Source organism: Eptesicus fuscus, chromosome 11, assembly GCF_027574615.1.
Source record: "Eptesicus fuscus isolate TK198812 chromosome 11, DD_ASM_mEF_20220401, whole genome shotgun sequence".
In the NCBI taxonomy this organism is placed as follows: domain Eukaryota; kingdom Metazoa; phylum Chordata; class Mammalia; order Chiroptera; family Vespertilionidae; genus Eptesicus; species Eptesicus fuscus.
In genome coordinates, this window is record NC_072483.1 from 8,727,160 (window position 1) to 8,746,553 (window position 19,394).

The following is a 19,394-nucleotide window of genomic DNA, read 5'->3' on the forward strand; positions in this document are numbered from 1 at the left end:
TAATTATATATAACTAGAGGCCCAGTGCATTATTGAATCATGCATGTGTAGGATCCCCTACACGCTTTCGCTTTCGATCGCGGGGGAGCTGGGTGCCTGTCCGCTGGTGCACCAGGCCTTTCAGAAGCCTCCGGCTCAGCGGAGGCTTCTGAAAGGCCTGGTGCCGGAGCAGACAGGCACCCAGCTCCCCCGCTTTTGATGGTCTGCGGCGGGATGTGAGCTCGCTGCCCCAGAGGCCCCTTCTGTTCCGCAGCACAGCCATGGCACAGACGCTGGCCCAATCGGCTACCCTGGCCACCCTGAGTCCTGCCCCCTGCGCCTCCCGCTGGCCCAATCGTGGGCGTAGCGGAGGGATGGTAATTCACATATTACCATTTTATTAGGTAGGATGCCTACTAAGTATCAGGTACTCTTCTAAATGTTTTACATGTATTAATTCAATTCATTCTCACCACATTCTATGAGGTGGTACAAAAGATGCTTTATCTCTCAGCCTAGAGCATTTTCTGGCTATGAATCATATCCTGTCAGCCCACAGGGCAAGTTGGAAGTGTAAGAGAATTAACACTCAAGGACTGAGTAAATAAATACCCCAGCTCCCTCACCCAGAGAGGGACAATTATAAAGGTGTTCCATTCAAGTCTCTTAAAGAGTCCCGAACAAGGACACCTAGATGCAAAAATAAATGGAATATTATCTTCAACTTTTTAAGGGGAAATAATTTTCAACCTAAAATTCTATTCTCAGCTCAATTATCAAGAAAACATAAGAGAAGAATATAACATTTTAAGGCATCCAAGGATTCAAATAATTTACTTCCCATATCCTTTTATCAGGCAGTTACTTGAAAAAAAAAAATATATATATATACACACACACATATATATGTATATATATGTATATATGTATATATATGTATATACATATATATATACATATATATGTATCTCAGAAAAAAACAAAAGCAAAGAAAGAAAAATATGGAAAGAGGATACAGAATCCTAGCCAAGAAACAGAAAATGGAAGTCCCAAGATGAAAACTGTACAGCAGTTTAGAGAGCAAACAGTTCCCACTGAAAAAGAATCATTTCATATAGCCCTGGAGAATTTGAAAGAACTTAAGGAGACCACAAAGATGGATAACTTAAAGAGATGTATGTGGTGCTGTGCAAGACACTGGAAGAGGGGGAGCCAAGAGCTCTAGGAAAAACAAAAAGGTACATGGAAAGGAAATGTAATCCCAGTTGTGAGTTCAAGGATTTCAGCGCTGGTCAGGAAAAAGATAGCAGTACTGCACAGATCTTTACTGAGAGGTGTTTGGACAGGTTGCATTAGGGGAAGTCCTTCACAGCAGAACATCCAGAGACAAATGGCACAGAGGCCCCACCAAGAAGGGGAAGAAGGCATCGGGACTACCAGAAAAGGGGAATCAGAAAGGGGGCTTATGTACCTAGGCAATGGCATTCAGCAGCAAGGGGGAGTCTCTGGGTCAGAGAGCTCTGAAAGGCAGTAGTGGTTTGGAGTCTTTCATAGCTACAAGATTTACCCTATCTATGGCTAGTAGGGTTTTTTTTGTTTGTTTTTTTTAAATATATTTTATTGATTTTTTACAGAAAGGAAGAGAGAGGGATAGAGAGTTAGAAACATCGATGAGAGAGAAACATCGATCAGCTGCCTCTTGCACAACCCCTACTGGGGATGTGCCCGCAACCAAGGTACATGCCCTTGACTGGAATCGAACCTGGGACCCTTGTGTCCGCAGGCCGACGCTCTATCCACTGAGCCAAACCGGTTTTGGCTATGGCTAGTAGTTTTTACCGGGATATGCAAACAAGATAGACTTTAAATGGCTGAAAATATACTTAACCCTGACCAGTGTGCCCTGTGGTTAGAACATCGACCCATGCAACAACGGGTCTGCGGCAGGTTCAATTCCGGTCAAGGGCATGTACTTGGGTTGCAGGTTCCATTCCAAGCCCTGGTCAGGGTGTGTGCAGGAGGCAACCAATCACTGTCTGTCTCTCTCTCTCTCTCTGTCCTCCCTTCCACTCTCTCTAAAAACCAATGAAAAAATATCCTCAGTGAGGATTAACAAAAAAATAAAATTAAAATATATTATTAGGATATACATAAAGCAAATGGACGTGTAAGAATTTGAGTTTGGTGCTGAGGGCTTTGAGCTAACAGTCCTCACATGCTATGAAGAAGTAAACAATGTAAGAGCCAATATACAGGGCCATCTTAACCCACGTTTACAACACCAGTGCACTGCTCAAATCTGTGATACTTCTGACACTGACCCAATAATGTAAACACTATTTCTTTTCTTCTTTTTAAATATATTTTATTGATTTTTTACAGAGAGGAAGGGAGAGGGATAGAGAGTTAGAAACATCGATGAGAGAGAAACATCGATCAGCTGCCTCCTACACACCCCCTACTGGGGATGTGCCTGCAACCAAGGTACATGCCCTTGACCGGAATTGAACCTGGGACCCTTCAGTCCGCAGGCTGATGCTCTATCCAGTGAGCCAAACTGGTTAGGGCTGAACACTATTTCTTGATTTTCAGCTATGGACAAAACCTGGAGAACTTAATTACGATTATGAAATCCAACTTATACACAAATATAATTTAAGTTTGGATAATAGAAGTTGGGACACAGAAAGAGCATAGCTTAAAAGGAGACATAAAAGTATTAATATCTTCCTCTCATACAATAAGGAGTAGTGAGTAAAAATACTGCCTATGGAATAAGAAATAGCAAAAATAGTGACACTGAGGCAGGACAGTAAGAAGCTAGGAAAATTCTTTGGCAAGTAGAGTAGGGAAACTGAAACAGAGAGCTGAACAAACTGGCCGAGCAATTTACAGACAGACACAGGTCACCTCCCTACAGATAACAGGTAGGCCTCAGTTGTATTTCAGCACCAGGCCCAGGAAAGCAGCAAACCCAGATGGGCTATGCCAGGACCAGCTGCAATGATTAATGGCCCCCTGCCCTGGTAGTGTCCAACCCTGAAGGGCATACCTGGAAAGGTGACGTATAATTTGTGGAAGTCCCCCCTAAACTCCAGCCTTTAAAAATCCTCAAAACAAAGGACCCAACTTGTGCTCCCCATCCTGGAGCATACCCAAGCCTTTCCCTTCTCCCTCTGCTGCCCCCACAGGCATGTATCTACTAAATAATAAGATGCCCCAGAGACTTGCAACCAGGGGAGCAATGGGCAGCAGCAGCTCTTCCCAGGCTAACCCCCTGCACCTGTCTCCAAAGACTCATTTTTCTCTGACTTACCAGTGAGCCAGAGCAGTCCCACCTCAGCGCTCTTGTTGCTTCTTCTATCCTAAGCCCTTTCTTGTTCCACTGCCCCCAGCTTTAATAAATGTACTCTCAAAATCACCCACAGGCCAGCCCTAGTAGAACATAACTACATATCTAGAAATACATAATACTCATATTAAAACATGTACTTTGACATACCTTGAAACTAATGGAAAATGCGGCTAGAAGAGTTTTAAAACTTGCCCCTGGGTTGTGAAACTAAAGAGGTAGGACTATGACAGGAGACAGTTTCAATTAATTTATAACCTTTTCAGAACAATTTGATTTCCAAATTCTATTTTGTGTATTAACTTCATATTAAAATACAAAACAACAATAAATATCTTTGACACTGACTCTACTTACCAAAAAAATAAGCCAATTTTGGTCTCTCCTTCAAAAACAAGAACTCCTGTTGGGGTTAGTCCCAAACTATAGTCATTCCCGTCTCTAGCCTAATTTAAGGAATAGGAAATATGTTAACTTATTTGCATAAAACAGGCTTCACATTTTCATACAATTGCTTAATTTCATTTTCACACTGAATTATATTAATTATACACAGGTAATATTAATATGCAAGGTATTTTCAACAATTAGAGTTTCCAAAACAACATTCTCAGGAAAATTAAAATGTACATTTAGTTCATTGAAACACTACAGTTTTAAGGTATGTCCTCATTGAAAATAGTTACACTCCCACTACAACAAAAGCTCTTTCCAGATTCTTCTCATGTTCTATTCACCACTTAAACTGCAAATTTTGAAAAAAAAACAACAACTGCCTTTCTGGGAAAATTTAGCTACTTAAACTAAAAATAACTTAAGTCACTATACCAGCTATCCTACAGTTTAACGAAGTCCTCTCAAGTTACAGATTTTCAACTTTGCTTCCTAAATTACTTTAATTTTTATAGAGCCTGCTTATCTTACATATGAGATTATATGAATGTGAAGTGAAAGACTATAAAGTGGTTAAAATCTTTAATAAGTAACAGCTTAAAAGAACAAACATACTTTTTGGAAATTTTGGTTGTTTCCCTTCTTTCTTATATTAACCTTTATGTGAGATTCTTAACATTCAATATTTAATCTCAGCCTTTATAACTACCTATCTAAAGTACCTCGTACTAGCTCATACAAACTCCACAGCCTCTCTCACATTAAAAAATTTCATAGTCACCTTGTATCTTAAAGGAATAATTTTTTTATAAAAGCATCACAATATAGTGCTTACCTTGACCACATGCATATCAACACCATACATTTCTAGCCATTTGGCTTTATTCAGATAATTGGTTTCAGCTTGTGCTGGTGTCTGACCTCTGAAATTAAAAAATATTATTTCAATAATAATAAAAATGTAAAATGAAGTCTATACCAAGTACAGAAATAGAAGAAAACAATATAAAATCAGGATCATGTTGATGTTAAGGAAAGTGTGATCAAATATCAAGTACCTGTATTCCTTCCATTTCTCAAAAATAGCCAACTCCATCTCTTCAGTCTGAATGGGCATGAACCTGAACTCAGTTACAAGTTCAGGACTATGCTCAGCAAGATCACAGTCACCAAGTTCAGCTACAAACATAAGTTTTACAAAGTTATATTTTGTTAACAAGTTTATTTCCTGATGAATCTTTCTTTAAAACCAATTTTATTAATAAATACTGCTAGGATTAGAAAGATTCTTTTTTTTTTTTTTATTGAGGTATTATATGTGTACATATCTTACCATTACCCCCCCCACCCCACACCCACACATGCCCTCCCCCTCCAGAGTTTTGCGTCCATTGTTTATGCTTATATGCATGCATACAAGTCCTTCGTTTGATTTCATAACTCCCCCACCTTTCCCTAACTTTCCCCCTGTAATTTGAAAGTCTGTTTGATGCTTTACTGTCTCTGTATCTATCTTTTTGTTCATCACTTTATAATGATCTTTACTATCCCTAAATGAGTGGGATCATGTGGTATTTTTCTTTCATTGACAGAAAGATTCTTTCTTAAACTACCAGGAATTCATAACACCCAAACCACTCCCAAAAATAAATGTAGCTTACACTTGTGATTTATCTGACTATACACACGAATCACATACTTGTGATGGGTGGTGTATTTCCAATTAAATGTCTTTAATTTATCCAAACCTTATTATAATGCTTAATCTTTGAAAACTTCTTTCTAGACTTCCACAGAGAAATACATTTGACCTTATAATGAATAAACAAGAATATTTAGCAATCCTTAACACTTAGCTGGCATCTGTTAAGAATCTAACATGCAAAGAATGTGACATAAATTGTTAATCCTAAAGAAATAACAACAACAAAAACGCTCAAAAGTATTTGGGGAAGGCAGTGGGAAAAGAACTGAACAATGCACAAACATTTACGTACTCATCTGTGCTGAGCTCTGAACTGAGGGTTTGGAGGAAAAGGGAAAACATTCTAGTTTTCTATACTTAAACATGTTTTCCTTTAAAATAATATTTTACTCATTAAAAATGAAAATATTTCCATTTTTATTTAAAAAAATCAAACTGTGGAGAAAGACAATCTGTCGAGGAGAAACCAAGATGATGGCATAGGTAAACACCTGAACTTGCCACTTCGCACAATCACTTCAAAATTACAACTAAAAGTCAAAACCAACATGATCCAGAACCACAGGAAGGCTGGCTAAGTGAAAATTCTACAACTAGAAGGGAAGAGAAAAGCACACTGAGACTCAGAGGAGCTGCAGAAGTAAAGTGCAGAGGTACAGAGGCGTGCGTGCGTGCGCGCACGTGGGGTGGGCTGGCAACTGAGTACGCGGCTGGCTTTTTCAAGCCGGAGGGAGACACAAGCTCCCGACTGCTCTGAACTCCAGTTCCAGGTGAGACTCTGGGGATCCAGACTCATACGGGGAGAAACTGGACTGTCTGGCAGTGGGCAGAACTCAAGGGCGGCTTTCCCTCAGAGGTTCTTGCAGCGATTACCAAGGGACACTGAGACCCGGGGGCCTCTTAGGACAGGGCTGAGGATCAGCCATTGCTGTTTGCTCTGCCCTGAGACTCCGCCCCATCCAAGCTGTGCACAGAGGCTTTTCTATATGAATGGCCTGGTCCTTTGAAATCTAAACTTACCTATCAAACTGCAGCTGAGTCAGAGACCCAGAATATCCAAAAGAGGGCCCAAGGCCCCACAGCAGCTTGCAGTGCTTCATAGCTGGGCCTCATCTGGGCACCTCCAAAACCCAAACAAAGAAGAGGAATCTGCAGATCTCTCTGTAGCTCCTGCTGGGTGGCCTCAGGCAGAGGCTAAATTTGCACCTCCTTGGAGATCCAAGAACCAGTGTACCCAGGGGTCAGAGTAGGACCATCCAGATTACAACTCCTCAGATCCATAAGGGACACACTCAGGGGGCAGACTCAGTGAGCACCAAAGCCCCAATGAAGCAAGTCTTGCCTCATAAGGGTGTCTCCAGCACAGAAGTTCTCCCAGCGTAGACACAGCTGATCCTCACAGCCAAGTGGCCTGGAGGTCAATTCCTCCCAGTGATACCAACAACAATTAAGGCTTAACTACAACAAGACTATGCACAAAGCCCACAAAGGGGTGCACCAAGAGTGTCCACCTCAGGTAACTGGGGAGGCTGAGCCACTAGGCCCTATAGGACACCTAGCACACAAAGCCACTCTATCAACTCAGGGAAGCAGCCAAAATGAGAAGAAAAAGAAACATGTCACAAATGAAAGAAATGGAGGAAAGCAAATGACTGGATATAGAGTTCAAAACCACGGTTATGAGGTTTTTCAAGAATTTTCTAGAAAAGGCCAATTAATTTAGTGAGACCCTCGAGGATATGAAAAAGGACCAACTATAAATTAAGCATACACTGACTGAAATAAAAAATAATATACATAGATCCAACAGCAGACTAGAGGATCGCAAGAATCAAGTCAAAGACTTGAAATATGAAAAAGCAAAAAACACCCAACTGGAAAAGAAAAAAGAATCCAAAAATATGAAGATAGTGTAAGGAGCCTCTGGGACAACTTCAAGCGTACCAACATCCAAATGATGGGGGTGCCAGAAGATGAGAGAGAGCAAGATATTGAAAACCTATTTGAAGAAATAATGACAGAAAACTTCCCCTACCTGGTGAAAGAAATAGACTTACAAGTCCAGGAAGAGCACAGAACCCCAAACAAAAGGAATCCAAAGAGGACCACACCAAGACACATCATAATTAAAATGCCAAGAGCAAAAGACAAAGAGAGAATATTAAAAGCAGCAAGAGAAAAAACAGTTAGTTACCTACAAGGGAGCACCCATACGACTGTCAGCTGATTTCTCAACAGAAACTATGCAGGCCAGACGGGAGTGGCAACAAATATTCAAAGTGATGAATAGTAAGAACCTACAACCGAGATTACCCAGCAAAGCTATCATTCAGAATTGAAGGTCAGATAAAGAGCTTCACAGATAAGAAAAAGCTAAAGGAATTCATCACCGCCAAACCAGTATTATATGAAATGCTGAAAGGTATTCTGTGAGAAGAGGAAAAAGAAGAAAAAGGTAAAGATAAAAATTATGAACAACAAATACATTATCTATCATCAAGTGAATCTAAAAATCAAGTGAATAAAAAATCTGATGAACAGAATAATCTGGTGAATATAATAGAATCAGGAGCATGGAAAGGGAGTGGACTGACAATCCTCAGGGGGAAAGGGGTGTGAGGGGTGTGGGAAGAGACTGGACAAAAATCATACAGCTATGGATGAGGACAGTGGGAGTGGGGAGGTAAGGGCATGGGGTGGGGTGGGAACTGGGTGGAGGGGAGCTATGGGGGAAAAAAAGAGGAACAACTGTAATAACCTGAACAATAAAGATTAAAATAAATAAATAATTAAATAAATAATTAATTAATTAATCAAGCTGTGGAGAGAACTACATTGAGATAATCATACAAATGATGATAACATTATTTATTGAGCACCCACTCTACACACATATTACAAATACTAGAGGCCGGGTGCATGAATTCGTGCACCAGTGGGGTCCCTTGGCCTGACCTGTGGGATCAGGCTGAAACCGGCTCTCCGACATCCCCTGAGGGGTCCTGGATTGTGAGAGGGCACAGGCCAGGCTGAGGGATCCCACAAGTGCACGATCGGGGCCAGGGTGGGTCGCGGGAGGTTGGCCAGCCAGGGAGGGACCACAGGAGGGCTCCAAGGCATTTCTGACCCATCTCGCTCAGTCCCAATCAGCCGGACCCCATCAGCAAACTAACCTACCGGTTGGAGCGTCTCCCCTCTGGTGGTCAGTACACATCATAGCGAGCGACTGAGTGGCCTTAGCATATCATTAGCATATTACGCTTTGATTGGTTGAACGGCTGACCAGACAACCAGACACTTAGCCTATTAGACTTTTATTATATAGGATATTGTCATTTAACTTCCTTGAAGATTGTTACCACACCCCTTTATTGCTGAAGAAATTGCTCTTTTGTCTGGACTACAGTGACTTTAAGGAGCGCTAAACCAAACTGCTATATAATGTTGTTCAGAATGTTTACTAAAATGGTTCAGAAAAGTGAACTTGAGAGTATGAGAAAAAGGTAGTAACAGCTACCCTAATAAAATATAAAATCATAAATGAAACAAGAAGCTTTTTTTATGAAGATGAAAGTAATACTACAGCAAATTTATTTTTAAGGACCTTAAGAATTAATAGGATTTGATAAAGTATTAGACAAGAGACAAAGAGAGATGCATAGGATAAAACATAAAATTTGAAGGAATCCAAACTAAAGGTGCCATGGATAAAAAGATCAAGAAAAAAATTATTTAGGAAAAAAATATAAGGACTAAGAAATAATGTGTCAGTCACATGTACCAATCAAACCTTAAGTATTTAGTGAGCACTACTCTGAATACTGTTTTGTTAAATACACAAAAATGTATAAAAACCATATTTTCAAGAATCATATACTTTGCTTGTCATGAAAATTACACAATATGACAAAGACAGACTAGCTGATGCAATATCCTATCTACCTAATAAAAGAGTAACATGCTAATTGACCGTACCTTCACGACGCCCACCAGCCAATTAGGAGTGAATATGCAAATTAACCCAACAAAGATGGTGGGTTAATTTGCATACACAGGCGCTGAGCAGCTGGGGGCGGGGTGGACAATGACGCAGGCATTCTGCACCACCCCAGCCGCTCCGGGCCTCTGGGCAGCGTGGGAAGGCAGAAAGGAGTCTCTGGGCCAGAGCGGAAAGGTGGCTCTGGGCAGGAGCTAAGGCGCTGCCGGCAGCCAGGGAAAGGAAGGCCAATTCTTGCACGAATCTTCGTGCATTGAGCCTCTAGTATTTTAATAAAAGGGTAATATGCAAACTGACCCTAATGGACCACTGGGAACGACCAGTTGCTATGGCGAGCACTGACCACCGGGGGGCAGACACTCAATGCAGGAGCTGCCACCTGGTAGTCGGTGCATTCCCGCAGGGGGAGCTCCACTCAGCCACAAGCAGGGCTGATTGCTGCGAGTGCAGTGGCAGTGGCAGGAGCCTCTCCCGCCTCCTTGGCAGCATCCGACTGCGGCTTAAGCCTGCTCAGCAGGTGGAAATCCCCCAAGGGGTCCCGGACTATGAGAGGGAGCAGGCCGGGCTAAGGACCCCCTCCCCCATCCAGTGCATGAATTTTTGTGCACTGGGCCTATATGGTATAACCAATATTGAGAATGACAGCTCTTCAATAGATCAAAAAGTTTTAGAACTAACTTCATATAGAAATTAATAAAATGTAAAATATGTGCTTTTAAGAAAGATGCATGCAGTTATATACTTTTGATTGTTACAATGCTAGAAGCATAGCATTTCCAAACTAGTATCAAGTTAATATTCTGCAGAGGAGAAAAGTTTTAATTTGTAGACAGACTAGGATAGTAGACGGAGAAGGGTAGATAACAATTTATACTAGTAGCAAATTTTTGAAGTACAGAAATTTCGTCCATTCACAATCCTTCTATCAATAGGAAAATATGGTTTCTTAAATATTGGAAGCACAAAATGAGCAAAATATTAGGTTTATTATGAAAACATTAAAATTTTAGTATTATCTTTACAATAGCAAATAAATGCTACTGATCTTAGAGGGATTGGAGATACATATAGAATCAGCCCCCCCAAAAAGCATAAAATTATAATCAGGATATTTCTTTCCATTTTGTAAACAAGGACTGAAATTAATGTTTTACAAGAATTTCAATTTTTTAGAAGAAAATCCCTAAATTTAACACTATATGATTAATGTAACAAGGTACAAGATTTGAGTTTTTAATTACTCTCATTTACTGAAAAAACACTCTTTTATCCTTAAAATAACCATTAGGAACTTTTAAATACATGCTAAGTATTTCTTTCATGTATTTGTTTTTAAGAATACTACTAAAAGCAAACCATGTAGCTGTGGCAACTTTCTAATATATAACCGTATTCTTTTTAAGGAAAGAATAGCTGATGGCCAATTATAACATTTATGAAATTATCAAGTAGACTGCAATAATAATTTGAAAACATTATAGCAGAAAAAGAACAAACAAAGTAAAAGGGACAAGAAAGAAGGCAATGTTCTAAAACTAGTGAAAGTAAAGTCAGAGTTGGATATTGATACAAATTTACACAAAACCAATGCTGCTTCTCCCATATCACTTTGAATCTTCTGAAATTTTTTACCTAAACACACACTGAAAATAGTTATGCTTTGTTCCCAATAATCAACGTGAGAACTGCTTACCTTGCAGGTTATAAGCTGCCAACTGAACTGCTGTATCAAAAGGACACTCCAATCTGAGACCAAACACAATTGGTTAAACAATTTCACAACCTTCAGTGTAAACTACTCAAGAAAATATGGTTTACCTTAAGCAACTAATACTCACTTTCCACTGAGAATATCTTGTCTTAATTGAAGAACAAATAAATACCTAAGAAAAACAAAAGGCCCAAATTTAACTGAAGAGAACAATTTTACCCTTCTAATTTGGAAAGAAACATTCTTATATAGACTTTATTAATTTGGAGAGAAACATTCTTATATACAATGAATATATAGAATGAAGAGAACAATTTTACCCTTCTAATTTGGAAAGAAACATTCTTATACAGACTTTATTAATTTGAGGAGAGAAACATTCTTATATAGAATGAATATATAGAATGAAGAGAACAATTTTACCCTTCTAATTTGGAAAGAAATTAGAAGGGTAAAATCAATGATGAGAGAGAATCATAGATTGGAAAGAAATTAGAAGGGTAAAATTAGAAGGGTAATTTGAATAATTTTGAATAAACTTTAAGTAGGTTATATATATACCTATTTTTACTTTTTCCTGCCCTCCAATCAAAATAAAGTCTATATAAGAAATAAAGTCTATATAGAAAATATATAAGAAAAAAGGGACAATAAGCATCAGGAAGATGGTTGCATGTCTATAAGATAATAGCAAGAAACAGCCTAGTCGGTTTGGCTCAGTGGTTGAGCGTCAACCTGTGAACCAGGAGGTCATAGTTCAATTCCCAGTCAGAGTACATGCCTGGGTTGTGGGCTCAATCCTCGGTTCGGGGGAAGGAGGATGTGCAGGAGGTAGCCAATCTATGATTCTCTCTCATCATTGATTTTTCTCTCTCTCTCTCCCCCTTCTCCCTTCCTCTCTGAAATCAATAAAAAAATTTTTTTTTAAAAAGAAGAAATAGCAGGCACAGAATACATACAGTAGAGAGAAAAGGTTTAAGGCAAATTATTGAGAATGAGCTCTGTGAACTGATTTAACTGTACTCTGACAATGCAGCCACCTCATATGTGAAAGGATACTAGCATGCATATTAACTGTGGATAATAGCTATAATCTCATTGGCAGAGTAGTCAAGAGCAAAACCCTTCTGAAGGGATTCAACTAACTCAATCTTTTTTTTTTTTAATATATTTTATTGATTTTATTACAGAGAGGAAGAGAGAGGGATAGAGAGCCAGAAACATCGATGACAGAGAAACATCGATCAGCTGCCCCCTGCACACCCCCCACTGGGGATGTGCCCGCAACCAAGGCACATGCCCTTGACCGGAATCGAACCCGGGACCCTTCAGTCCGCAGGTTGACGCTCTATCCACTGAGCCAAACCGGTCTTGGCCTAACTCAATCTTTTACTTAAATAGTAAGTGGGCCTCCTGGTGCTTACCACAGGCTGTGTCTTATACTGACTGTACAGAAATAGGAGGCAGAGTAAACCTACCCCATATAGACCTCAGCTCAGGCTCTTTGCCTGGTCTGTATTGTGAATGGGGAGACACTGAGTCAAGGAGGTTTGGGATCTGACTTGTTTTCACTTCCTCTGGGCAAAGAGTAGATGGTGTTATAGATTTATTTGTGATATGGCAGCTCAGCCAGGGAGTGAAAAAACAAAAAAAATAAAAATAAATTGTAAGTGGAATGAGTCATGGATTTGCAATATCATCCATTAAGAAATACCAGGAGGGCAGGAAAAAGTAAAAATAGGTATACATAACCTACTTAAAGTTTATTCAAAATTATTCAAAACAAATAAAAATCTAACATTTTTTATTAATCAATGGCATTTCAATAGGTAAAGCAAATCAGGAGCCTACTTGAATAAATTCCTAGTGGCCAAAGATAGATCATTTTGAACATTAATGAACATGGCAATGTATTTAAACATACCCCGTTTACAATCCATAAGTTGATAATGACACTTAAAAAAAGAACTCACTAGTTACCTTTGGAATATGCTAGGGAACTAACTCTTTATTTTGAAAACTGATAAAAAAGGAAAATAAACATACACTTAAAAAGCACTATCCCAAAATGACATTCTATTGTCTGAGATCTGTTACAAGGGGCAAAGAATACATTTCATTAGCTGTCTATAAACTGGAAAGCATTATGGACAATCTTCCAATATTTTAGCTAGCCTGACCAAACTTTACCCATGTTCAACTACGTCTTACCGGGTTAGCTCTTCACGAAGATTATTTGGTTCTGAGGAATAAAACTTAACTCGAAAATGCAGACAATAGGGTGAACCAACTGCCATTAAAAAAAAAGAAAAGAAAAGAAAAAAGCTTTAATTTTTTATAACTATTTAAATAATAAGAATTTACAGTCAGTAAATCTGTCAAAAATCCACTGAACTGGGGACAAAAGATAACAGGTTATTATTATATTTCAGTTTACAGTGTAGGTTTGATTAAACCTAATACAAAAAGAGCAATCTTTTTTTAAACTATACCAACCACATAATAATCTGCCCTCCTAAGAATAGATAGCTCTAAATTAATTCTAACAGTTCAGGGCCAATGTCTATATACTACAGGCCCAGTGCACGAAATTCGTGCACAGGGGGTGGGGTCCCCTCAGCCCAGCCTGCACTCTCTCCAATCCAGGACATCCCTCTCACAATCCTGGACCACTGGCTCCTAATCGCTCACCTGCCTGCCTGCCTGCTTGCCCCTAAATGCCTCCCCCGCCAGCCTGATCACCGCTCACTGCCTCTGCGTGCCCCCAACTGCCCCCCCCCGCTGGCCTAGTCACCCCTCACTGCCCCCCCTTGCCAGCCTAATTGCCCCCAACTGCCCTCCGGCTGGCCTGGTCGCCTCTTATTGCCCACCCCCTGCTGGCCTGGTTGCCCCTAACTGCCCCCCTGCCAGCCTGGTTGCCCCCAACTGCCCCCCCTCGCTGGCCTGGTTGCCTCTTATTGCCCCCCCCTTGCTGGCCTGGTTGCCCCTAACTGCCTCCCCTGCCAGCATGGTCACCCCACGCAGCCTGCTTGTTCAGCTGTTTGGTAGTCCCTCACTAACCCCCCTGCCGGCCTGGTCATTGTCAGCCATCTTGTGAGGGCATGAGGATCAATTTGCATATTACCTCTTTATTATACAGGAGGATATAAAAGCTTAAGTGATCGTTATAACCAGTCGACCAAACGACCAGTTGACCAGTCGCTATGATGCACACTGACCACTCAACACAGGAGCTGCTCCTGGTGGTAAGTGCGCTCCCACAGCCAACCTCCCATGGCTGGCCAACCTCCCGTGGTCCCTCCCGCAGGCCAGCCAACCTCTCGCGGTCCCTCCTCCTCCCCCCGCCCCGCCCAGCCAGCCCCCATCAGCCCTGATCGGGCCAGCCAGCCAACCTCCTGCGGGGAGGGACAACTGGGCGAGATGGCCCTGATCGGCCTGATTGCCGGCCAGGCCGAGGGACCCCACCTATGCACGAATTCATGCACCAGGCCTCTAGCATCAAATAAAAAAGTTCTGACTGAGCTCTGATCAGTATTCCTCAGGTTCAATTCCCAGTCAAGGGCATGTACTTGGATTGCAGGTTGGATCCTGGGGCCCAACTGGGGCAAGTGTGGAAGGCAACCAATCAATGTGTCTCCCAGATTGATGTTTCCCTTCTCTCTCTCTCTCTCCCTTCCTCTTCCCACTTCCTCCTCCATGTCCTCCTCCTTCTTCTCTCTCTCTTTCTCTCCCCTCTTCCACTCTCTCTAAAAATCAATAGAAAAAAATATCCTCAGGTGAGGATTAACAACAACAAAAGTTCTGTGCAATCTAACAGTCCTGACAATCTGCAGAGCTGTATTTCTTAAAAGCACAGAGGAATACCTATGTTATTAATTGTTCATGGCAAATCCTCCCATACACTTTCCAATTCACTCCACCTACTTCATTAACATCTATATTCTATATTTTCAGTGGTTCCATTATTATGTAAAGACAAGAGTTGAAATGCCCTGAAATCTGTTACTACACAGGATAAGGTGTACTAAGGATTGAACACTGGTATTTTCCTGACTATTGATAGGAATATCACTGGCATTTTCTGTGAAATGCTTCTTTTCACTGTTTTTAATTTTTTTTTAAGTTACAGCCTTGCCTAACTGGCGTGGTTCAGTGGTTGAGCATTGACCTATGAACCAGGAGATCACGATTCAATTCCCAGAGCATATGCCCAGATTGCAGGCTCGATCCCTAGTAGGGAACGTGCAGGAGGCACCAATCAATGACTCTCATCATTGATGTTCCCATTTCTCCCTGTCCCTTCCTCTGAAATCAATAAAAATAAATATTTTTTTAAAAAGTCACAGCCTTAACCTTTTGCACTCGGATGTCGAGTGTGACTCGACACGGTTAGCATCGAGATTAAAATTACTCTTTGAATGTATCAATAATTTGAAATATAAAAAAATCCAAATAAATAAGTTTGTATGAAAAGAAACTCCAGTTTTTTATTCTACTGCCACGCTTTGTAAAATCTGGGGTATTTAAAAAATTAAATCCTGAGTAGAATTAAGGAATCGAGAAAAAAGCAAGCAAGTGCTAAGGGTTAAAGCCTCAAAATATTTTTCAGAACAAGCTGGACAAATGCCAAACAAGAAAATTCCAACATAAGAAATCTATCTATACCAGTGGTCGGCAAACTCATTAGTCAACAGAGCCAAATAGCAACAGTACAACGATTGAAATTTCTTTTGAGAGCCAAATTTTTTAAACTTAAACTTCTTTTAATGCCACTTCTTGAAAATAGACTCATCCAGGCCGTGGTATTTTGTGGAAGAGCCACACTCAAGGGGCCAAAGAGCTGCCTGTGGCTCACGAGCCGCAGTTTGCCAACCACTGATCTATACTAATAAAAGGGTAATATGCTAATTAGACCAGACATCCTTCCGGAAAAAGCCATGGTGGTGAGGTCAAGGCAGAGGCAGTTAGGGGTGATCAGGCCGACAGGGGAGAGCAGTTAGGAGGATCAGGCTGGCAGGGGAGGGCAGTTAGGGGGATCAGGCTGGCAGGGGAGAGCAGTTAGGGGGATCTGGCCGGTAGGCAAGTGAGCAGTTAGGAGCCAGCAGTCCCAGATTGCAAGAGGTATGTCCGACTGCCGGTTTAGGCCCGATCCTGCAGGGATGGGGCCTAAACCGGCAGTCGGACATCCCCCAAGGGGTTTCGGATTAGAAAGTGTGCAGGCCGGGCTGAGGGACGCCTCCCTACCATGCACGAATTTCGTGCACCAGGCCACTAGTCTATATATATATATATAAATATATATATATATATATATATATATGGCTAAGCGACCGTCGCATCCGAAACAACTGAACAGATGACCGAACAGGCTGTGTGGAGCGACCGGGCTGGCAGGGGGGTTAGTGAGGAACAACCAAACAACTGAGCAGCAGGCTGCATGGGGTGACCAGATCAGCAGGAGGGCAGTTGGGGGTGACCAGACTGGTGGGGGGGGGGCAGTTGGGGGCGATCAGGCCGGCAGAGGGGGACAGTGAGGGGTGACCAGGCTGGCAGAGGGGGCACTAAGGGGCAACAAAGCCGGCGGGGTGGGGGCAATTGGCAACTACGCCAGCAGGGGGGGCAGTTGGGGTGAACAGGCAGGCAGGCAGGTGAGCAGTTAGGAGCCAGTGGTCCCGGATTGTGAGAGGGATGTTAGACTGCCGGTTTAGGCCTGATCCGTGGGATTAGGCCTAAACTGGCAGTCAGACATCCCCCGAGGGGTCCCGAATTGTAGAGGGTACAGGGTGGGCTGAGGGGGACCGCCCCCCCTGCCCCCGTCCACGAATTTCATGCACCGGGACTCTAGTTACTATATAAAGGTTAAGCATCTCATGGGAACTTAATCTCATTTGCAAGCTGCAAGGCTTTCTCCTGGAAACAAACTGTAAGGCACTTCAATCTAATTACCATCAACCCTATATAATTTAGGATCAGTATACCAGATTGAAATTATTTTTAGAAAGTAGAGATGCTAAGAAAGTCATCTAAAACATGATTTTTAAGTCCTTACTATTAAAAATAACTAATATATAATTATATATAATTCAATTTCTATTTTTTTCACAATTTTTTTCAATACTTACTTTTAACTTGCTTTTTGATACTCTTTGTAACATCCAGCCAATGCTGAAAACAAAACAAAAATTCAGTTATTAAACAGATGACAGAACTTAGCATTTTAATTACTAAAAGTTAATTTTCATCATGCTTTTATTGGTAACCACAAGGAAATATTTTACAAGGAAAAAAGAGTGAAAATGAGAGGGAGGGTTATTTACCCAAAATCCATCGTAAGCTTATGAATAGAAATGAGCAAAAAAGACCTAAAACCAAATATATGACTTTTTAAAACATTACCTTTACTCTCAGTAACAAGGATAGTCTAAATTTTGCCCTTAGTTCTCAAAAAGAAGACTCACAACTATTAAAATTTGACAGAAGTATCTTCATGTTTCATATTCTTATAATAAAAATAAGATTTATTAACAGATCATGACCCCAAATTAGGTGAAATAACAATGCCATGTCTATTATACAAAGTAGCCCTAGCCAGTTTTGCTCACTGGTTAGAGTGTTGGACGGAAGACTGGAGGGTTGTGGGTTCAATTACTGGTCAAGGGCACATACCTCAGTTGCAGGCTGGAGCTTGGCTGGGGTCAGGGCACATGGGGGAGGCAGCCAATCAATGTGTCTCTCTCATATACTAGTAGATTTTTTTTCCTCTCTTTCCCCCTCTTTCCTTCCTTCCATTCTCTCTAAAAATCAGTGGGAAAATATCCTTGGGTAAAGGTTAAAACAAACAAACAAAAGACACTACTCAGAAGAGTCTGCACAAAATTAGATTTTTCTCATAATCAAGGCCATACCTATTAAGTGAAGCAGTCTTTGCCCCTTTATTTAACAAATAAAAAATGTTAATATTGTAACTAGCATATTTCTGGTTTCATGAGTAACAGCCTTTTGATAACTATAACCTCTTCACTCTCAAATGTCCATAATATAAACAGACTTAAGAACCAATTCCAAAGACTTCCATTGTAAACCATTCCCAGCTTACTTCTCTTCATTAATCCTTTTACACCACCAAGTCCTAACAGTGACAGCAGGCACTCATCCAACTAAGATATACATAATAGTGTTCTTTCCAGCGTGCTTACAATTCCAAGAATCCTAAAGGAAAAGAGTGGCTCTTGTGCTAACTAGTTCACAGAGTGAAGGAATCCAGTTTCAGAAATCCAGATAGACAAAGAGTGGGTAAACAAGGCTGCATTGTAAACAGACTTGTAACAATTTGATTTTCTTGCCAATTATTTGCCCTAGCCTCTTCTCATTCTTTCCCAGGACCCAAAAGTAAAATTCACAGAACTACTAGAATGCCAGCAAAGTACCTCTGCACATTGAAATAAGATGGTCAGTAAACATTTTCAAAGGCAATTAAATACTGTGCAATATTTTCTCTGGATTCCAAGTGTGTAGGCTACTTAGTTAGCTTCTCTCATTTCTTTAAAAATTCAGTTGGACTCCGCATTTAAACATATTTCAATCTAACAAATGTTCAGTTTACACAGACCTCTATTAATAAAATGCTAGGCCAGCCAGTAGACATAAAGTAATTCAATCTATTAGCAGAAAAGATTTCAATCTAGGACATCAAAAATTTCATCCATCATGGCCAAGCCAAACAATCCAATATCCAAAAATCCCAGATTTAACTGTGGAAAATATCTACGACAGCCTGATGTCAATCACATACTGGGTGTGAAATAAAATTAGTTTCCATGCCCGATTGTTTTCTCCCCACAACCATGGACCTAGGAGTTGCCCTATCTTCAGGTTTTACCTATTATACTGCAACAAACAATTTTATGGTTTGTCAGTTTATGGGCAGCCTCTTGTAGCCTTAGTTTTAGGGAGACTCTGATACACCATAAGTGCAAATTAGCACAACCATTCCAGGAGGTAATCTGACAATAGCTTTAAAAAAATCATTATGAATGTGTTCTGATTTACCCACAAGGAATGACATCAGAGAAAGTTAAGACAATTTATATTTCCAACCATAATAAACTGCCTACATGAAGTATTGCAATATGATAAAACACCAGGCAACAATTAAAATGAACGAAAGCAAATACTTAAGATTCTAGAAAATTGCTTACAATATATTGTTAAATTTTAAAAGCAGGTTATAAAATATTATAAACTAGTGGCCTGGTGC

The 19,394-nt window shown here is 40.7% G+C and overlaps 1 protein-coding gene and 1 non-coding gene across 7 annotated transcripts in view; one reads left to right on the forward strand and one right to left on the reverse strand.

The window, feature by feature from the left end:
• Positions 1 to 19,394, reverse strand: part of EPB41L5 (erythrocyte membrane protein band 4.1 like 5) — a 176,515-nt gene that overhangs the window by 120,846 nt on the left and 36,275 nt on the right. For all 6 annotated transcript variants that reach the window (XM_054723369.1, XM_054723367.1, XM_054723368.1 and 3 more), the window contains exons 3-9: positions 17,260 to 17,302; positions 13,349 to 13,427; positions 11,265 to 11,309; positions 11,120 to 11,172; positions 4,783 to 4,903; positions 4,560 to 4,647; positions 3,689 to 3,777 (exon numbers count right to left, since the gene is read on the reverse strand). In XM_054723369.1, coding sequence (XP_054579344.1) covers positions 3,689 to 3,777; positions 4,560 to 4,647; positions 4,783 to 4,903; positions 11,120 to 11,172; positions 11,265 to 11,309; positions 13,349 to 13,427; positions 17,260 to 17,302 — 518 coding nt within the window. The remainder of the gene's footprint in view (positions 1 to 3,688; positions 3,778 to 4,559; positions 4,648 to 4,782; positions 4,904 to 11,119; positions 11,173 to 11,264; positions 11,310 to 13,348; positions 13,428 to 17,259; positions 17,303 to 19,394) is intronic.
• LOC129150821 (small nucleolar RNA SNORA51) lies at positions 12,545 to 12,675 on the forward strand. Its single transcript, XR_008557567.1, has one exon. It is a non-coding gene; the product is annotated as a small nucleolar RNA SNORA51 (small nucleolar RNA).